The sequence below is a fragment of the Harpia harpyja genome, chromosome 5 (assembly GCF_026419915.1).
Source record: "Harpia harpyja isolate bHarHar1 chromosome 5, bHarHar1 primary haplotype, whole genome shotgun sequence".
NCBI classification, from domain to species: Eukaryota; Metazoa; Chordata; class Aves; order Accipitriformes; family Accipitridae; genus Harpia; species Harpia harpyja.
The window spans coordinates 43,207,456-43,226,789 of NC_068944.1; the positions used below are offsets into that span (position 1 = coordinate 43,207,456).

At 38.5% G+C, this 19,334-nt stretch overlaps 1 protein-coding gene across 16 annotated transcripts in view; it reads right to left on the minus strand.

The window, feature by feature from the left end:
• Positions 1 to 19,334, minus strand: part of EYA1 (EYA transcriptional coactivator and phosphatase 1) — a 167,175-nt gene that overhangs the window by 2,385 nt on the left and 145,456 nt on the right. For all 16 annotated transcript variants that reach the window (XM_052787905.1, XM_052787898.1, XM_052787902.1 and 13 more), the window contains 5 exons: positions 11,325 to 11,383; positions 10,968 to 11,128; positions 10,644 to 10,758; positions 10,225 to 10,346; positions 8,124 to 8,224 (listed from right to left, as the gene is read on the minus strand). In XM_052787905.1, the coding sequence (XP_052643865.1) occupies positions 8,124 to 8,224; positions 10,225 to 10,346; positions 10,644 to 10,758; positions 10,968 to 11,128; positions 11,325 to 11,383 (558 nt within the window). The remainder of the gene's footprint in view (positions 1 to 8,123; positions 8,225 to 10,224; positions 10,347 to 10,643; positions 10,759 to 10,967; positions 11,129 to 11,324; positions 11,384 to 19,334) is intronic.

Sequence of the window (19,334 nt, forward strand, 5' to 3'; positions counted from 1 at the left end):
CATAAATTCTCAATAATAGCAAATCTATTTACCAACAGGAACAACAGCAAACATGTCAGGAGATCATAAGGAAGAGAGGGGTTTCTCATCTCTTTATAAGAAAAACAGATTTCAGCACGTTGCAGAAGAAAATATTATTTCTAGAAAAAATTTAAGAAAAATAACCTATACATGAAGCATGTGGGTAGTTTGAGGAAGGGAACAGAACTTGATTGAAAAAAACCAAAAAATAAAGGAAGTGAAAGTATTATTTACTATCAAAACGTGTTTGTTCCTTGTGGAACTATCCCTGGCAGGTGAGTACATAGCCATGGTGATTCAGAATAGCTCATGTGTTGCTCACATCACTTTGAAAGGAATTTTATCCCAGTGGTTTGTATAACATTGCTCATTATTAGCACTGATCATAAAACAACTTTTCCATATGGGACAATTTTAAAATAAATACGTATTTTTTTCCTATTAGCTGTAATAAAATCTGTCTGGAGCACAAATACATTTGCAAAGAACCTGAATAAACCAAAAACACAAATACCAGGAAAAAGCACACATTACCTCACCCATAAAGGGTAAAAATCTGATTAAGAACTATCTTTATACTCTAAACCAGGGACTACAGCGTTAGGAAGGAACTTTTGCATAACTAAGAAAAAAGATTACCATCAGCTTTCATCAGGAAAATATTCTATAAATCCCATGGGAAAATAGTTTCAATTCAACAACATTCTGAAGGCTAACATGATCATGTTCACCTTTTCATTGGGTCAGCTTGTGTCCTGGCATCTTTAGGAGGCAAACCACAAGCAATGTATTATCACAATAGCTTCTGAGTTCCCCAAGCATTTTATCTACAACTTCTCAGAGAGGCTTTCTTCATCCTCCTTCAGCATTTCCTGAGTAAATTCCTATTTCTGCTGAAATCAGTGGCAAAGCTCTATCTCTTCTGATTATCACTTCTACACTGACGTCCTTTTTTCATTCAGGTCTTCTCCTCAAATTTTAAGTTAGAGAAGAATTTTGAAAACAATATGAAACTCTCTGTTTCCAGCTGCATGTTTACTGTAAGCCCTGTAATTTTACCTTATACCTATCTCAGAAGGCAAACACCTTAGCACAGAGCCTATCATAAATTTGTCTTCAGAAGCTCAAGTAAACATCTGTATGTCAGTGTATAAATAATAATTGTCTTTATTAGAAGAATGCTGCTTCAATCCAGATAATTATGTGATGATGAATTGGGTTGAATTTATAGAATAAAGAAGAGATTTTTAAAAGAAACATAACCATGGAAGTAGCGGCAAGACTCTCTGAAGTCAAATGGCCAACTGTTAAAGAACAATCAACTGTTGCTCTGGTGAGAGTCAGAGAAGATAATACTGAATTAATGAATATTTATAAGCAAGACTAAAGAGTCGTACATGATCAGCAAGGGAGCGCTGTAAGGCATCTGGAAAACACGCACCCCATGCAGGACAAGTGTTAGCAAGTAGAGTTGCAAAACTGGAGGGACTGCAGAGTGAAGGAGGTGGCGCTGAGCACCCGGTGGCCATGTTTCAGGGTTTTCACTTCAGAATATCTCTAGTCTGCTATCGTGGAAAAAGTGCCTGTTAGCAGTTGGAGAGCATTTGATAAGCACCTGGACAATACATTGTTCTTCAGTTCTATCCAAAAGAATTCTGGTTGGTTTTGTTGTTTTGTTTTCTTCCCCCCCAGACCAGTCCAGGATGTTAATCAAAGCATAGTGAGGGGGAATGACTGGAAGGTCTGCTTCAATATGACACTCCTGGTCTGAATTAAAATGTAATATGGATGCATCAACAGATACCCACATTCGGAGTATGCCTAGCTTTTAGAGCAAATAAATTTCTTCAGGAAGAAAATAAAATGACCCAGAAGGAAGCACCATTGGAAGAGTTTCTGTTCTGCTTTGCTTAACTCTAGATTATTACAAAGCCTTGAGAAACAGCTGACTAAATCTCTGCTTGAAGATAAATGCATGAGCAATAGCAGCTCATGAAGAGAACAAAACAAACAAACAAAATAATTCAGAGACAAATGAGATGTTGTTGGAAAAAATGCTTATGATATTTCCAAAACACTTTTACAGATTAATCCTTTACTTCAGAAGGAAGTGTTAAACACTGACTACTGCACCTACTATTTCTACATCTTCAATCTAGACTTCCATTGTACTGCCTCTATGCTCCACAGCAACAGAAACTAGATGCAGTTAGCTCACTCAGTTACAACTCCACGTCCTAGTGTCTTCTCTGTTACATTATACAGATAGTCTATCCTCTGCGCTCTGTCAGGTCAGACACTGCTGCTTTCCAACTCATTTTTTTCCGAAAGATTCATTTCTCGCACCATGCTCAGGAAATGAACCAGCAAGAGCAAAACGAAATAAAAATTCCTCATCATGCTGTTCTCTGGACTCTCCAAAGGTTCTGTGCACCTATCTCTTATTTAGGCTGTGAGATCTTCCTGGCAGAATTTATAACATCTGATAGGGGTATTACATCAAGGACAAACGGGCACAGGTTTGTGCTTGCAGCAGGTCCGTGCAGTGTTTGCCAGCTGACTGCACTGGGCCGGTGGTGCTCAGCAGTGCTGCCCTCCCTTTCTTGCATGGCTGCAGTTTCCCTCTTCCCTTGGAAGCCCCCCTGCCAGGTAGGACCTACCTGCTCTCCCCGCCAGCCTGCCATAGCTCCCTGCTTCTCTCAGTCAGCTTGGCACCAGCTCTGCCTCAACCACTGGGTCAGGGAGGTGTAAATAGCATACCTAAGATGTGGCGTGGCACGGAGTTTGGTGAGCACCCGCCTTTGCGCAGTGCCTCTGCAGAAGCCAAGAGTCAATGACATGGGCACCCTCCAAGGTCATACAGCAAACTAATGAATAGGGAGGACTGTAGTAATAAATTCTTGGCTTCCAGCTCCCACTTCATGCAGCTCCAGCATTATATTGCTTCCCTAGTAACAACCTCAGCATCACAGAGCGTACACACACCAGGCAGCTAGGGCAGTTAAAGACCCTGATTGATTTAACAGAAGGTTTAGCTTCTGCTAAATCAAATCACAGCAATTCTTGCTAGATGCCCATATGCAATATCAAGTTTTGGATTACCCTCAGCTGTTTATGGTCAGATTTTAAACCAAAACTTTAAGTGGTCATTATTTTGGCTATACCTTTCTATTTCAAATTCACTTAAGTGTCCTCTGCTTTATTTATGTCTGTCTGTGAAAGGCGTATACCTCCATTTACTCCATGTAGTTACAGGAGTGAGGTGTGGAATGATTCTGGAGAGTCCCATGAAAACAAAGAGGTTGCGTAAACCTCAGGATTATAATTATTTTCAGTTCTCCTGCATATAGGTCAAAAGACCAGCAGCACACTCCCAAGAAATAAAGCACGCCAGGAACGCGGCGGCTGCACGGGGCTGGAATCTGCACTGTCTCTCTCTGCACGGCCGAACGCAGCCGATTCAGATCCCTATCAGTCTGACCCTACGGCACAGCCTTCATAGCTAAGAGGAGGGGAAACAAACCCGATACAGATCTATATATACCTATATGTATATGTTTGTGTATGTATATACAGTCTCACACACATATGTGTCCATATATACTCATGTGTGTTCACAGGGCATATACAGTAATTTTCACTTTATCTAAGACAACAAATGAGTGTACAAAACTAAAACACTTAAAGTAACAAAATTAACATACAAAACCTTATACATTATTCCTGTAGTAACATGCCAACTATTCAGCCCTGTCAAAAGTGGCAACACACCCATGAAACAGAAGTACATTTTTTCTTACCAAATGACCAGGCAAGACTTTCTTTGTATATATATTTACTAAATATTGCCTTTAGAAAGCCATCCCTGCCAACACTTAGCACACGTCATGTACAACACATGCCTTCTATTCTGAGCACACTGAAAAACGCTAATATCTCATTTGCTGCTGTGGCAGAATGGATGACAAATGCTAACTGCTAATAAATAGGCAGTGTAAATGTATGCATTAGTGTCTAATGAAACTATAAGAAAGCTCTTCTTAATGCATATTGGAGGAATATGCATCTAGGCTTCTAGTAAAACAATGATTTTGTGTACTATTTCAATACCTTCCAAGTAAATATGAAACTTGTCTTTTAAAAAACATGAATTGTTTTGTAGATCATACCTGGTAATAAATACATTTATGAACTTTTTAATGATTTAAATTTGATGACATTTTGAAATGAAATATGGTGGCAAAAGTTTGAATTTCGTTTTCGTGTAAAAAGCATGAAAAGTCAAATTATTAATTTACTAAATCTAACAATTATAATATTATTAAATAACCTAAAATATTAAGGTCTTTTATTTCTGAAATAGAAGCAATATTACTTTTCAGCATGTATTTACTAGAAGAACAAAACTTCAACTATTTTATTCAACAAAATGAAGTGTTTCTTTTAATACCTGTGCAAAACAAGCCATTTTTTGATGGCAACACTGAAAAGCACAGACTATCCTCCCTCCCTTAAATGAATACATATTTATAGAAATACCTTACTCCTGAGAGTTGTGACGGATTTGAATAGAAAACTCATCAGTTTCTGTCATCTTTCACAGTATTTTTGTTGTGTTCCTGCCAGATTTGCTAAGCAGTCGTCTTTACTTCCTACCCCAAACCTGACCAGCACAGTGTGACTGTGAGCTTAAAAGCAGTGGCATATTGGATACCCATTTATATTCTATTTATTGCTCCACAAAGATTTATGATTTTTCCTCCCAATTTCCCTCCGAGGCAGCGTGACCATTTTGGAGACAAAGGGAGAAGCCGATTTGCCCAGGCTCTCCCCAATCACCTGATGTAAAATCCAGCTCCTCAGTGCAGAGAGCCTCCTCCTTTGTCTCCTCTCGCAAATTAGAAATCCTTTGGAGGATTCTCCTAAGTAGAAAAACTCAGGAGTTTTTTTCTGCCTTATGAGTATTTCCTGACTGTGTCTCCAAAGGCAAAGGCAAAAGATGAGCTCAAACCAACCAAACCAAACCAAAACACAACTAAACTAAACAACAAAAAAACCCCTTGAAACACAAAACAAAACAAAGCAAGGCAAAACAAAATGCCGAGACAATGGAGTCTCTGGCAGAAAACCCCAGAAACTTATTCTGCAAAGAGCTGTGTCACCACAGAGGCACTCAGATGCAGCGGCTCTGACCCAGGTGGCACCCACACCGATGCTGGCAGCCGTCCCGAGGACCACTCAGCTCTCACACCGCTTTCTCTCTCCCCTCCTCTCCCTCTTTTCCCGGGGAAGCTGATCCGAAGGTAGCAACCTCCGCGTGAACCCTGGCGTTACAGCCAAGCTGGCTGGTTGCTGAACTGATCCAGAAGGGTACGATTATTCCTCAGTCTGCAACGCAAACGTCCTGAGAATTTTAATTGTCTTATAAAATATTTTGCTGGAAGTGACAGCTAAACAAAGGTGTTGATACCATGGCTTGTCCCGTGCTACGTGAAATGTAAGAGCGTGAGTTTCCTCAGTGTATTGTATTTATTTTCATCAATCAAAAGAGGCATTTTATGAAAAAACAGTCTATCCTAAAAATGTTTCTTTAAAAAGCAATGATCTTTTAAATGGTATTTAAAAGTTTATATTATTGAATTTTTACAATAATGACAATAATAAAAAGATATTAAATGTGTCCTATTGTTGTATTGACTCAGGATTTTCCATGAATGAAGGACATAAATGAAAATCTTGTTTTATGATGAAGCAATTGATAAAATTTTGGTAAATTATTTCTAACAACAAACTTTAACTTTCTTACCTCCTAAGCTGGAAGTGCAAGTGCAGCTCTTTTCACTACATGAACACAGAATAAAAAAATCTTTCAAATTAAATAGGTTTGAATGTATATGCTCACTTAAAAATACTCATTATAGTTTATATGTAATCAATGAAATGCTGTTTAAAAAAGGGTGTACTGTTTACGCTCTAATTAGTGTAAAGAAACGTACATATACTAGAGGGCTTCACCACAGGCCAAACCCGTTCAGCAATGTGCTGTGCAAAGGGATAACACAAAAGCTGTCCCTGCCCTGAGAATATCACAAAACCCAACGTGCTGATGGGAAGGAAGGCAGGAAGGAACCAGCTAGCAAGGTTCAGGAGATAAGCAAGGCAATGGGGTACATCGTGGGACAGTTAATGCCACTTTGGATTGATGGGCTTTGGGTGTTTTTGCGGGGGTAAATCTCCTGTTTTGTTTGCACACTCTCCAGAGAAGGTCCAGGCTTTTACTGTTTTCTAATACAGCGATACTGTTTGTTCCTTAGACAGGGCATGCGTCTTTAAACTGAAGCACAGTATACACTAGGGTGCCTTCCCATGCTCACTCCTCTTAATAACCCTAAAAACAACGTGAGGAGCAGATAACCAAAAAGGCATCATCTGAGTTGGGAGCAGCTCCTCGTACCGCAAGGCACTGTGTGGTTATTGCTCTTGCAGGATGCGAGGGCCAAAACGTAAGAGGGAAATCCTACTTTCACAGTGTGAAATGGTGACTTCTTTTTTGGTGGAGTAAGAAGCAGGACAAGAATCACAGAAGCATTTTCCTTAAACAAATTAATAGTTTCTGCAGAAAGGCAGGGCTGCTGGTCTACTTATTGACTTCTCTGGCATTGCTGCAGCAGATAATTTAATCCAGAGCATCTAACATGCTTTGAATCTGAAAATTCCTTCCACCGAGAAAGAATACACAGAAGTAATGGCACAAAGAAACTTTCTATACTGCTACTCCTCTTAGCGACTGGAAAGGCTTTTTCTTATGCTTTTCTGAATCGTGTTTCCTGTTGAAAAAGGCATTGAATTAGATAATGTTACCGAAAAGACTACTCCTGCCATTATCATATACAACACGATTTCACCGAGCAACAGAAAAGGAACAAAGAGAAGTATTTTTTTTTCCCCCTGATCTTAAATGCAGCTTTTAAAATGTAATCATTTACAGCGGGAAAACATTTCTCCGCAAAGATGAAAGGCATTTCTGAAGGAGAAAGGAGCAAACTGTTCCCGTCAGTCCGCCAAAGGGATATATGAAACTGAGACTCTGCGAAGTGCCGGGACAAGCTGGGAACCTACCCGCAACGCTTCAGGGGGACAAAACCCGGATCTCATGAAGCAAAACCAGTCAATGGTTGTTAAAACACCATGTGGACTAATTAGTTTCACTTCTCCAATTTAGAAAGTTACAGTGGAAACAGATACCGAAGTACCACAGAGAGTTTCATGGTAAAAAAGCAGCTGTGTAAAAGCAATTTACCTGTAAAAGGAAGCAAGAACAGAAATGCCCATTTTCCTACTCTTTCTCCTATTCTTCAAACAGCCAATATTATGCCTCATTCCTCCAAGTGAAGAGTCTGTATCTGCTGTACTTGGGTAGAATACCAAGACTAGGAATACTGCCTATTATTTCTCAGTGGGAAGTGTTGCTTTTTATGGAGCTTACTCCACACTGGGAAAAAAAAATATGAATTCTTCCCTTCTTCCCAGGGGAAAGCAAAAAATAATAAAGACATGGTCAAATACTATCCTCTGCTCAGTTAACTGAGGTTATGAATGCAGGACAAGCCACAAGTAGTTACCTGAATGCAGAATCTGAATTATGGACTCACAAGGAAACTGAAATTTATGTACAACTACTCCACTCCTACATACCTTTTCAAGGTGTGACATATACATATTTCATACAGTCAAATAGCACGCTGCCTTTGATCAGTAAGAATCGCCATTTTTTGCTTATATTCATAACATCCTATGTGGTATTTTGGGACGCCAATGAAAACAGAACTATTAGTTCTTGGCACAAAAGCCGTGGTCCATTTTCTGGCTCCTTTTTGAAACACATCAAACATACATAGCTAGCTTAATGTATCTTTTGGAGAACAGCAGGGCACATCACTATCTACAGTTTTATGCAGCTTTCTACTAGATATGGTCAAAACATATTTCATAAAGCACAGACACCTAAACCCAAATGTCAATGCATGCTGTCCCATGTTGAAGAAAAGACAATTTCGCTTTCAGACTCTTGAAATCAACCCGCACTGAAAAAGGGCCATTACCTTTTTTGCACCTTGTTCTTCTTCGACACCATCCCCTATAACAACATATACTACTTTTCTTCCAAATCTTTGAATTATTCGCTCAAAACAACTTTCCTTTCCTGAAAGAAAAAGATCAGACTATTCAGGATAGGTGGTGATGGGATGACATCAAATAAATCAGTTTTTAGCCCGGATCTCCCCAGTACTATAATAAATAATTATAGTTACTGGGAGAGAAGATCCTCTCCCGCAGGATGGCGTATCAAGGCCGACTGCAGCTTTACTCCCACCACAGCAGCTGACAGGCAACCTTAAAATCTGCTCCGTGAGGTCCTTTAGTACTCACGCCATGGTAGACATAGCATACTAGAGGTCTGCAATATCACCTTTTTTGTCTCCTTCCCTAATCTGAGACAGGTTTCGGGGGGAATCTCCCTACCAGGAGAATTCTCTACTGGCTCTTTACGGCCAGTATCCTGAACTGAGCAAACTGATTGAATCTGAGTTGAAATTCTAGCTTTTCTCCACAACCTGTGACAAGATTAATCACAGCTCCTGAAACAGTAGTATCCTGACTTAGAAGGTCACCCAAAAGATTTAGATTTTAAAAGCCTGTAATCCAATACATAGGCAAGGTTCTTGATCCTGCACTGGGATCCATTAATGTGGCTCATTACTTCACTGCACAGACCTAGAGAAATGATCCCAGTGCTCCAGTCCTACATGCAGGTACCGATGCTGGGAAGCTTCAGGTACTGGTACTGGGAAGCCAGAAAGTAAGTAAATGCTTACAGTTGAGTTTTCACAAATGCCGCCATTCTGAAAGATCACTTCAGTCTGGTCATGCTACATGCTCACCTGTGTGTCTACAGCAGCTGATGGGAAAAACCGTGTTTTTCGTAATAGTTATTTCAGCTACAGAACAATACCAGCATAAAAACATATAGGCTGGAAATTAAGAAAAGGTTTCTAGCCTTAGAGAAGCTATACTACTCAATGATACCCTTTAACAGTAGCACCAGGCGTAAGAAACCTCCAACACTAACTAGGTTGAAAAAGTGCTTGAAAATTATGAAACGTGTCATGTTACAAAAATTTTATGCTTTCCTGTGACAGTCAGTGACTGAATGCAGTTTTCCAAAAACACCCTTCTGTCCTGTGCACGTGAAGTCACAAGTGAATATTTATTAAAATATGTTTTAATTAAATTGTGTATTTAAAGTATTACAATTCAAAGTTTTAATTTACTTTAAAGTTTTGACAGATGGCACTGTAACATTTCTATCCAGGAAATAGTTTTAAATCTTTTATGGTAATGCTTTCAAATTTCTACATAAAACTCTCAACCAAGTTTTTTTTAAAAAACAAAACCAAACAAAAATAACCCACCATTTTTTCTTGGCCATTTGAGCTTCCTGTATTATAGATACTTAAGAACACATGAAAAATGTTTTCATGTAGCCCACAATTTTGAGGGAATCTGAGACAGAACAGATATGTCATAATCACGTTAAAAACTACAAGCACCATTGCCATCTGGTCCTATGTACTTCTACATACTCAGAATAACATCTTTTATATTGAACCAGAAAACAGAAATAAACATTTGCCCGGCTGAAGCTTATTACAGTCAATATGAATGAACTTAAATAATTACATTCTGCAGCAAAACATTCTTGCTTCTGGTAAATTGTTTACTAAAATTTGCTCCAGAGCCCATGAAAACAAATGGAGCCAGGGCTTACCTTTACAGAATTTCTTCTGCTAATCTGGGGAGACTTCAGCATTCTATACTTATAGCCTATTAAAAAGCCTTCTCAACTGCTACATAGCCCCACAGTTTTGAGAAATTGTGACAAAAAAAGCAATTATATTTCCTCCTAACAGAGGCTTCATCAGTGTTAAGAGAGCTATATGAAGCTTTCTGTGCTGGATCATGACAAACATTTGAAAAGCACTTTTAGGATGCTTTAGCAAGAAAAGTGTTTCATGAGATCAGGTATTACTAATCTCTACATTTGCTACAGTGAATGCATGTCAGAAATAAATATAGACTACAATATCTATTCATTTAGAATTGCAGCTTCAAATGTATCACAACATTATAAAAATAGCTCACCTATTTTAGTTGCACTGTAAATATTCTCTATGGGAAATACAACCCCTAGTCCATACAACAAGACTTTTGCCAGAGCTGGAATTAGCTGAGTAGTTGTTACGAGAATGTTCACACAGTTTGTCCTACGGAAGAGAAAACGCAAACATCCTTTTTTAACAAAGCAAAACAGAACAAAACAAAAGAAGGAAAACTTTATCCTTCCATCAGAACCCCTGACTATTATTATTGCCACTTAAAAAGAAAGTTTTTTTTTTTCACTTTACAGGAGAGCAAGGTAGATTGGCATGGTCAGACCAGAACAAGGAATGAGAAGAAGGTCCTCCAGGTTCAGCATTTTGCCCACCAGACCAGGCAGCCTCATCTAGATCATCAGCAGGCATCCTAGAGTCTCCTAACTACCCCATACTCTTTGTACTCACCTCGAATGAATAAGGGTGAGTGCTTTCAGTGCAAGTGTTAACCAAGAATCCGTCAAAGCTTCAATTTCTGCTCTTAGTTGTAACCAAGCCTCTCTTTTTGCTGGACCAAGAAGACCTGTGGAGTAGATAAGGGCATGTCTGCACTGAAATTAAGTAACGTTCTGTCATTTTCTTTTGCTTTCATTAGCTCCGAGACAATTTTCCACACACCGCAAACTGAACAGCTCACTAAACGCTACCATGTTAAAAAAGGAACAGAAACCAAAAGTTCTTCCCTTTTACTACTTCTAATCTATATTTGTTAGATACTCCAGAGTCACTTGCCTCCGACGTTATTTTTGTAGGTATTATATATTTCTTTTACTCGTCTGTAGCGGAAAGCCAATTTTCGCATCCAGTCCACTCCTCCGCGCACCCCTGTCGCGAGGCACAAATTCGCACTGGTGGCAGCTGCGGGAAAGCCATCTGTTCCGAAGTTATAGGTGCTAGTCAGAGATAAGAAAACCCCAGATTAATAAAAGGCAACAGGCTACATTTAACCACCAGCTACTCACTTTGCTGGGTTGCAAAGTCTAAGACAGCTAAAAAGAGAGCGGGCTACTGTAAGCATTACAGCAGTTCATCGCTTTCCCAGGAAGAAACTTGCAAAGCAACATCTTATCTTGTTCAGTTCTCTTGTACCTTAAATCTTGACCGTTGTCGTCTGAAGACACGTCATCAATGTGAACCTGGTCGCATTCCTAAGGCGACAGAAAGACTTCATAATTTTCTTGATCTTGCAAATCTCAAAAATAAAGCTATAAAAAACTATGAACAATCTACTCATCAGGGATATTTTTAATTGTGGAAATCAGTAGATGGCAGTCTTGTTAAAACAACTATTTTACCTACTCCTTGTGCTCATTTCTTAGAATAAATGCACACTATCATTAGCTACTACTGTTAAAGGACTTTCCAAAAACACATTTTTGTGTTTAGAAAGGAAAGTGGTTAAAAACAATTAGCATATGTGTTCCATAAACGTTCTTGTAGCCTTTCAGGTACCTTAAAACATCATGCTGCTCAAAGCTGATTCAGTCAGTGCATAAGTGTAACTGAAACCAGACATTTTGGTAAATGTAACATATTAGAAAAATTAAACCTGATGCTAACCGCCAATGAAATTATGACCTCTGATTGCTGTTGAGCCACACACCAACACAGCCTGAGGCCAGTGTTTCAGAAGAGTGCAGACGAAAAATCTGTTCCTAGTTTGCCATTCATTTGAGAGTTGTGAGCTTCCTTCTCTCTCTTTGGTCTTAGTGCATGAAAGCAGCATGCAAAGATGAAGAAAAGATGAAGAAAATCTGAACAGAAATAGCCAAATCAAACCATCTTTTTCAGCAACTTGTATGCAAACTAACACAGCACATTCATAATTAGCTTTGTCCATCACTAAATTAAAAATCATAATGCATATTGTTTATCCACCAAAAAAACATTAGAACATTACTATTAACAATATTACTTTTGGCAGGAAAACAAATAAACCTCTGGCACTCTAGATCAATCTCAAGTCAATGTTTGAAACGATAACAGATTTCAATTATTTTAATAATTTCCTCTTCTCTTTCTTAATGTGAAGTCCTGTAACAAACATGATCTATTTTAAATGTGAAAATATTGCAATCCTTTATTTTTGTGTTACTGCTTTCCTCTGAACAAATTTTTCTCTCTCCATGGATTTGTGAGGAAGGGAGGGAAGATAGAAGTGAAAAGAAACTCAAACCAGCTGTTCCCTAACAGAATTAAAATCATGACCCTCAACCCTTTTTCTGAAACATCTATTTTCCAGCCAACCCTCTCCCAGCAAGCAGCAAACTCCAAGGAGGAAAAGACTTTGACCCTGTAACCTTCTCCTCCTCTCCTGAGGTCAACAACCTCAGATAAGAAAAAAGCTGAAGAAGTCTATCTGGCCTCACATGATGGCTGTGGATTCTAGATTTTTAAAAACATAGGTCTATGAAAAATACCTCAGAAACTTTTCAAAAGCTTTGAAGAACAAGGTGTGGTCTTTTGTACTTGTACAACATGTATTTATTCTTACTGTAATACATACCCTTTTGTATTTTATGCAAAGGTAGCTTGTGCTAGAGAGAGAGGTAAGAGCAACAACAAGCAGAGGAAAGACAATACTACATTTGCTCATATTTAACCACCATACAGTGAATTCCCTCCTCAGGCAGACAAAATGTATTAGATGTACAGACACAACTGAAACCACAAGTGTGAACGTATGATGCTAGGCTTTGAAAATCAACTTGGGTAAAAAAAAAAAAGGCAGAAGCTTCTTCAGCAAGTTATCAAATTCAGAGAAATTAAGTTTTTTTGTTTAAAACTGAAAGGAACTGTCCATCCAAATGCCTACGAAGTTAACGATTCAAATGTGAACTGAGTGTAAGCTGATGAAGGGACACCCTCCTGAGTCTGTATGTTTCCCATTTTAGCTTCTCTTCCACTGCTCAGTGACTTCTCAAAGTCTCCATGGATACAAAACTTAAGCTTGAGTTGTCAATGTAGCCGTGAAAATTATCATCTAATCAATAGCCTCCCCTCCCAGCTTGGAAACTATGAATGACAACTGGAACAAGTTGCTGAAGAAGAGGATTCAAAATAGAAATCTGGGAAAAAGAAACTGTTTTTTTAATAACCACAAAACTAAAGGAAGGAGTAGAAGCTCATCTTCTCACAGGAGCAGTTGAAAAAAGGAGTGACTTCATCAAACATCCAAATTCAACTCTCTCAGGCAAAAGATAGAGGCAGGAGGGATGAGACCACTACATCTTAGATCCCACAGTTAGAGAGGACGTGAGGACTTGGAACTTTAATTTACAGTGCAAGGTCTTCGGACCATCACAAGCCCTGGGACATCACAGACATTCTCCCCTTTGGTCTAACCACCTGCTTCATAGGTAGAAAGTGAGAAATGAAATGATACATTAGAAATAGAAATCACGGTACTGAAAGAAAAGGGGATTTTGGAGGGAAAAACCCAGAAAAGAAATATAAAATTGGTGGGGTAAAGGTAGAGAAACTGTGTCAAGAAAGCAAGCAAAGTGAAGAAAAGGTCATGAACATCAGAAATTTCAGGTGAAATACTGAATATAATGGAGAGGGATAGTGTCCTCTTTTGTCAGGAACAAAAGAAGAAAAAAGTCAAGTCAGGAAGGGAATGAAGCAAAATTAAAGTGCAAGAGATACATGTTATAATTTGGAAAGGATTAAAGACCAATGTGATTGACACTACATTACAACTAAAGGAAGGTCACAAACAGTGCACGACTGTTTTGTTCCTCCTGAGTGGCAGGACATGGCTTTGAGGCTAAATGTGAGCTTTGAGTGCCTGGTATTTTTTCACGCTGTCTAGCTGACTCAGACTTTGGGCTAATGAGTGATGGGTGCATTTTTCAACCCCTGAACATGGGAAGGAAAAACACTCATTTAGCAATTGCTCTTTTAGCAGTAAAGTTATTTAGGAATACCTCTTCAAAGCAGCCAATTACCTGCCCACCATTCATTGATCTGGTCCAACCTTCCTTCAGAACACCTTGTATGTGTTTTCACCTGCTTGCTTTGTGTGGAGCATTTTGTGCATTAGCAAAGACTACCTGAGACACTGTTCAGTCTCCTGATTAGTTATAAGTAACCACCCACACATTTAACATTTTAAAATAGCAGTTTACTCAATGTGCACCATAATCAGGGTTATGCTAAAATGAAGTTTGACACTGACCAACAAATAAAGTATACACTTCCAACCAGTACATTTTTGCAAAGATGTATTTTAATAAAAATACAAAGACTCATAAAATCTTCAAGTACTTCCCCCAAAAGCTTCTGTGATGGGAGCCAACTTAGAGCTAAACAGCCACACAGAAAAAAAAAATACTGGTTTGTTGGTAGGCTTACCACTTCAAACTTTTACAGATGTATTTGACACTTTTGTAAAATTTTCACAGGAAATACAGTACTCTTATTCTCCCCCTTAGTTCTCTGGCAAAGTGGTATCTGAAATTAATATTGAAAGTCCCTGTAGAAACACTATAAATACATGTTATTTATGCAGATGTATTTTATTATGATAGAATCAGTTTAGCAGTCAGCTCCAAAGCAGAACATTAAAATTGTTGGATTCTCTTTTAAAATAGGCTGAATTGGCAAGTAAGGAGCAAAATATCCTGTGGCTTATGTATAAAGATTATGCAGCAAGCTGTGTTTTGCTCCTAAAGGTGTTGACCTTGCAACTTCAGTGTATCCAGTTTGAAATCTTCATGAGGGACTACAAGTGATGACATGTTTGCACTGAAGGTTTGGATTTCAGTCAGACAGGCTGAGATGCAGCTCTGCACATTGGGATCAATCCCTGGAAAGCAAAATGCACTTGGTATAGTTCAGGGATAATACTTTCAGAAGGGCAAAGCATCTTAGGCATCTAAACCCTATTCTCACATAGGTCTTCTAAATTGCACTGATTTTAATGCAACCTTTGCCAAAGTGCTTAATTCACATTTGAAAATGAGATCTGGGCTACTAAAAAATGCAGAAACTTTAAAAGACCTTATTCATGATGCCTCATGCATGTTCTGTGTATGAAGGGCAGGCACAGGATAGGGCAGGTATTAGCAAAGGGTAACTTAGTCTGGGGAAGCGATGCTGCTCTGATTCAGATCTCTGCTGCAGATCCCTTGCAGCTGCCCAAGGCAGCACCCTCAGAGCTATCTCAAATAAGTGCCATCTGGAAGCTGGGGAGGTTTGTTCAAAAGGCTTCATGGAGAACTACATTTTAAGAAAGAATCTGAGGCAGAGAGAAAATTCATCTTCTGCAAAGGGAGAGAGCAGGGCTTTTTAGTTCAGGAACGGCAGCACAAAAGACAGCAAGCTGTGAAATGCAGGAGGATTTAAAAGCCTTTAGGAGGGAGACCCCAGCAAAAGCTATTGCCAAGGGAGAAAAGAAACACTTCCTATATACCTTTAAAGTGCAAGTTTGGATGAGGGAGGACACTAGACAGGTGATATAAAACATCGGTAACATGCTCAAAGTATGTTGTTAGCGGTGGTACTGGGGGTTGTCTGTGGACTTACCAATTAGCCTAAGGGAAAATGAGAGTGTCAGCATGTGCAATTTAGCAAATCTACCTATAGTAGTTTAAGAAGTCCATGCTGTCCTTTGCTGTTCTCTCACACAGCTGGCTTGCATGGATCCATGTGTTTGTGTCCCTCAGACCTTTTAGTGCCACGGTTGGTAGCTTAGCTTGAAACAAATCTCCCGCAGCAGCTCAGTTAAACCAACAGATGTTGCATGGAGTAACTGACTTGTTTCTACGTTTCCTTCCATCAGCTCGGCTTTGGGGCTTGAAGCAGCAGCAGATACATGCTTGCAGGAGCTCTGTAAAACTGCTGCAATCATTTGCTAAGTGAAAATACGTCTCCAGCGAAATGCAGTAAACCAAAGAAAAACAACAATCAGAAATGACTGACTAGATGAGTCTAGCCTAAGACTTGCACATGGAAAGCTTGTCTTCTCCCTCCTCCATTCCCAAAGCATTTGCTAACTCCTTCCTGCTAACTTTTCCTCCTCTTTTCTGTTTTTCTATGATGAGCCAAAAACTCCCAGAGATGCTTCACAGTCATCATTCACAGCTCTTAAAATGCCTGGACCTATGTAGTCTTCTGGAATCATTCCTTTAAACTAACTTAGGATCTTTATAAAGATTCATATGCAAAGCATTAAGTTATGGCAGAAATGTTCTGCAAATATTTATATTACTTTGCTCCTTCACTACCACCCGTCAAGCTGTGCACTTCTGCCATAATTATGTAAAATATGCCTCACTACTCAATTTACTGTAGGAAAATTATTAATAATAATAATAATAAAAAAAAGAGATTAAGGCTGTTACAAGAGTTCCTCTTACCTGTGCCAATACTAGTGGAGTGATGTAATGGCTAGCATGCTGATCCTCTATATTTCTGTGTTACAAAACTAACAAAAATAAATCTAATAATTCTGCTGTCTTTGAATAAACACTGAGTGCAAGATAACTCTGGAGAAGTTTGCATATTATGAAAAGAAATAACATTAATAATATTATGAACATAACCTCAGAGGATGCCAAAGTATTACAGTCCCAAATCTGCTGATTATAGCTAAACTACATTTCCACATTTGGTTAATCTTCTTAATTTACCGTGAGAAAACTAACACCACCCTGTCAACTAAGTGTTTCAATACCTTAGTCTGCAAAGTCAAATGAGAGAGGGAAAAAAATCCCAACCCAACAACCACCCTTCAGAACAAGCTATTTTCATTTTGCCTTTACATCAGCATGCCCATTGAGACAGCTTGGAAGCTGGCCAACTCGCAGGAAATCATTGCTGGGATTCTCTGTTCCTCTCATATCTGTCATTACGCAATTATATCCACTGCTTCATTTTCCCTACTGAACAGTAGAGAAATTTGGTCATGTACATGTGAGAACAGATCTGGCAAAACAAGTTAAAGCTGCAATCCTTTATAAATGTGATGTAGCTGAAAAAAACTTATTTAAAAAAAAAAATCCTCTAGTGTACACTGCTGTGTTTTTTATGCAGCTTTTACAACAGCAGTATCTCTGTTTATGTCTTTTCCAGAAATAAGGTATATACTGTTTAAGGTATTTACCCTTTCAGATTATTATCTGCTCCACAAAGACTCATCACTTCCATAAGCCACCACAATGTGCTGCTTTGGGAAACAGGCTTACAGATTGTCAGTGAATGTTTTTCCAAGCGACAACTGCATATTCCAAAGCTAGTTTGTGAATGACCATTTTTTATTATAAATCTCTTTGTTTCTACATCTTTTTACTTATAGCTGTGATTATCTTTCTGCAGAATAAAAAGCAGATTGCTTCAACTAGTCTCTGTTCTAATTTTAGAAAAATAACATGCAAGGATCCCAACATTATTAACAATAGTCATTAAAGCTGATGAGTAAATCTCTGTTTTTTACTTGACTAGAAGGATAGCAAAACCTCTAGTATGCAAGCAGGTTAGAAAATCGACATTACATAGAACAACAGCACACCTATAACCTCTGTGGGTATATATATATATATATGTATGGCCTGTGCCAAATGCTCCTCTACTGTACTTCTGTACTTGCTAAATATACAAAAACCTCTGCATTTCCTTTCAAGCCGAGGCAATAAAGGCCGAAGTGCTGAACTTCCTAACCCATCATCGCAGAGTGCCTGTTAACATACAGCACAAATCCATGTGAAAAAGCAGAGACTACAGTTCGCAGGTTCTCAGCACTGGCACTCAATTGGCAGGACCTGTCATCTCTGTCTAGCCTGCACTTTGTGACCCTAACATTTTCTCTTCTTTCCCACCACAATTATTCAGCGCTGAAGAAAAAAGGTGCAGATTACCTGTGGGTCAGGCACAGGATATGAACAACAAAGAGAGTTCTTGAAATCCACTTCATTCTGTCTGACAATTTGTGGATGAACAGTCAAGGAATTAAGTCGGGCTGTGAAGGTTTTCAAACACTCCCGTTTTAAACTTAAGACTATAAAGAGAAGCGTATAGTGTAAAAAAAAAAAAAAAGCAAAACTACAACAAAAACCCAAACCCCACCTTCTACCGTTAAAAGAGCACATCAAAACAAAAAAATAAATTTAAGGTTATTAGCTATATAAACTATTAGCTTTTATAAACACTGAAGACTAAGAACTGAAATTATTTAACAAACTCATTTTCATAGCCACTGGCCTAGCAGTGCTCTCCTGCACTGAACACGTAACACTTTTAGAACACACAATGGATGCCATTCTTTTCTCACAGAAAAAGTGATTAAAATCCTGTTTTGCTTGCACACACGAACAAGTGCATTTGGATTAAATATGATACTCCTAAAGTAAACAGTGTTTGTTCCAAAATAAATACAGATCTTATTCTGCAACTTGTGTTTATTGAAGTAGCTACACTAAAATCAAGGTTTACATTTTCATCTCAGCTGCACCTTGTAACTGGAAGAATCCAATTTAAAATAAAACATGACCTAAAGAAGTATCTATATAGCAACTGTAACATGCGAGTTCCTTTCCCACAGCAAAAGAAAACTCTAATTTGCTAGTTTTCTTTACTTCATAATTGTCATGAAGCAAGTATTTCAAGAACTGATAGTGTCTCTGTATATATTAGTCGATACATTGAAATCTTTCTATTGAAAAGACCAAAATGTAAAATCATACCTCTAGCAGGGGGTCAGCAGAGCTCAGGACAATCACAGTAAGTGTAGTCCTCCAAACCCCAGAGCCTTCTCACTTGCTTTAGGGTGTAGATTTGTTGTTCGGGTTCCAGTTCAGAGATACTCCCTATCGTTCTGAATACGCTCATTACATTCCAGTTGTTCAGACAAGATAAAACATAAAACTATTCTATTTCTGTAATGTATGATCTTATTCAGGGAAGTGTTTTAGAGTGCCTCTCTAACAATCAATTCTTGCTACAACTTTGACAAAATAATTTGTTATTTTATTTCTGTATATTTTGCAGGAAAAGAGAAGGGAAGAGGAGGGTGTCAGAGAAAGAATTTTATCCATAGATAGAAATGGCTAAATACAACTCAAGTTTATCTGTTTAAAGAGTCTGTGTCATGCCTGGAAA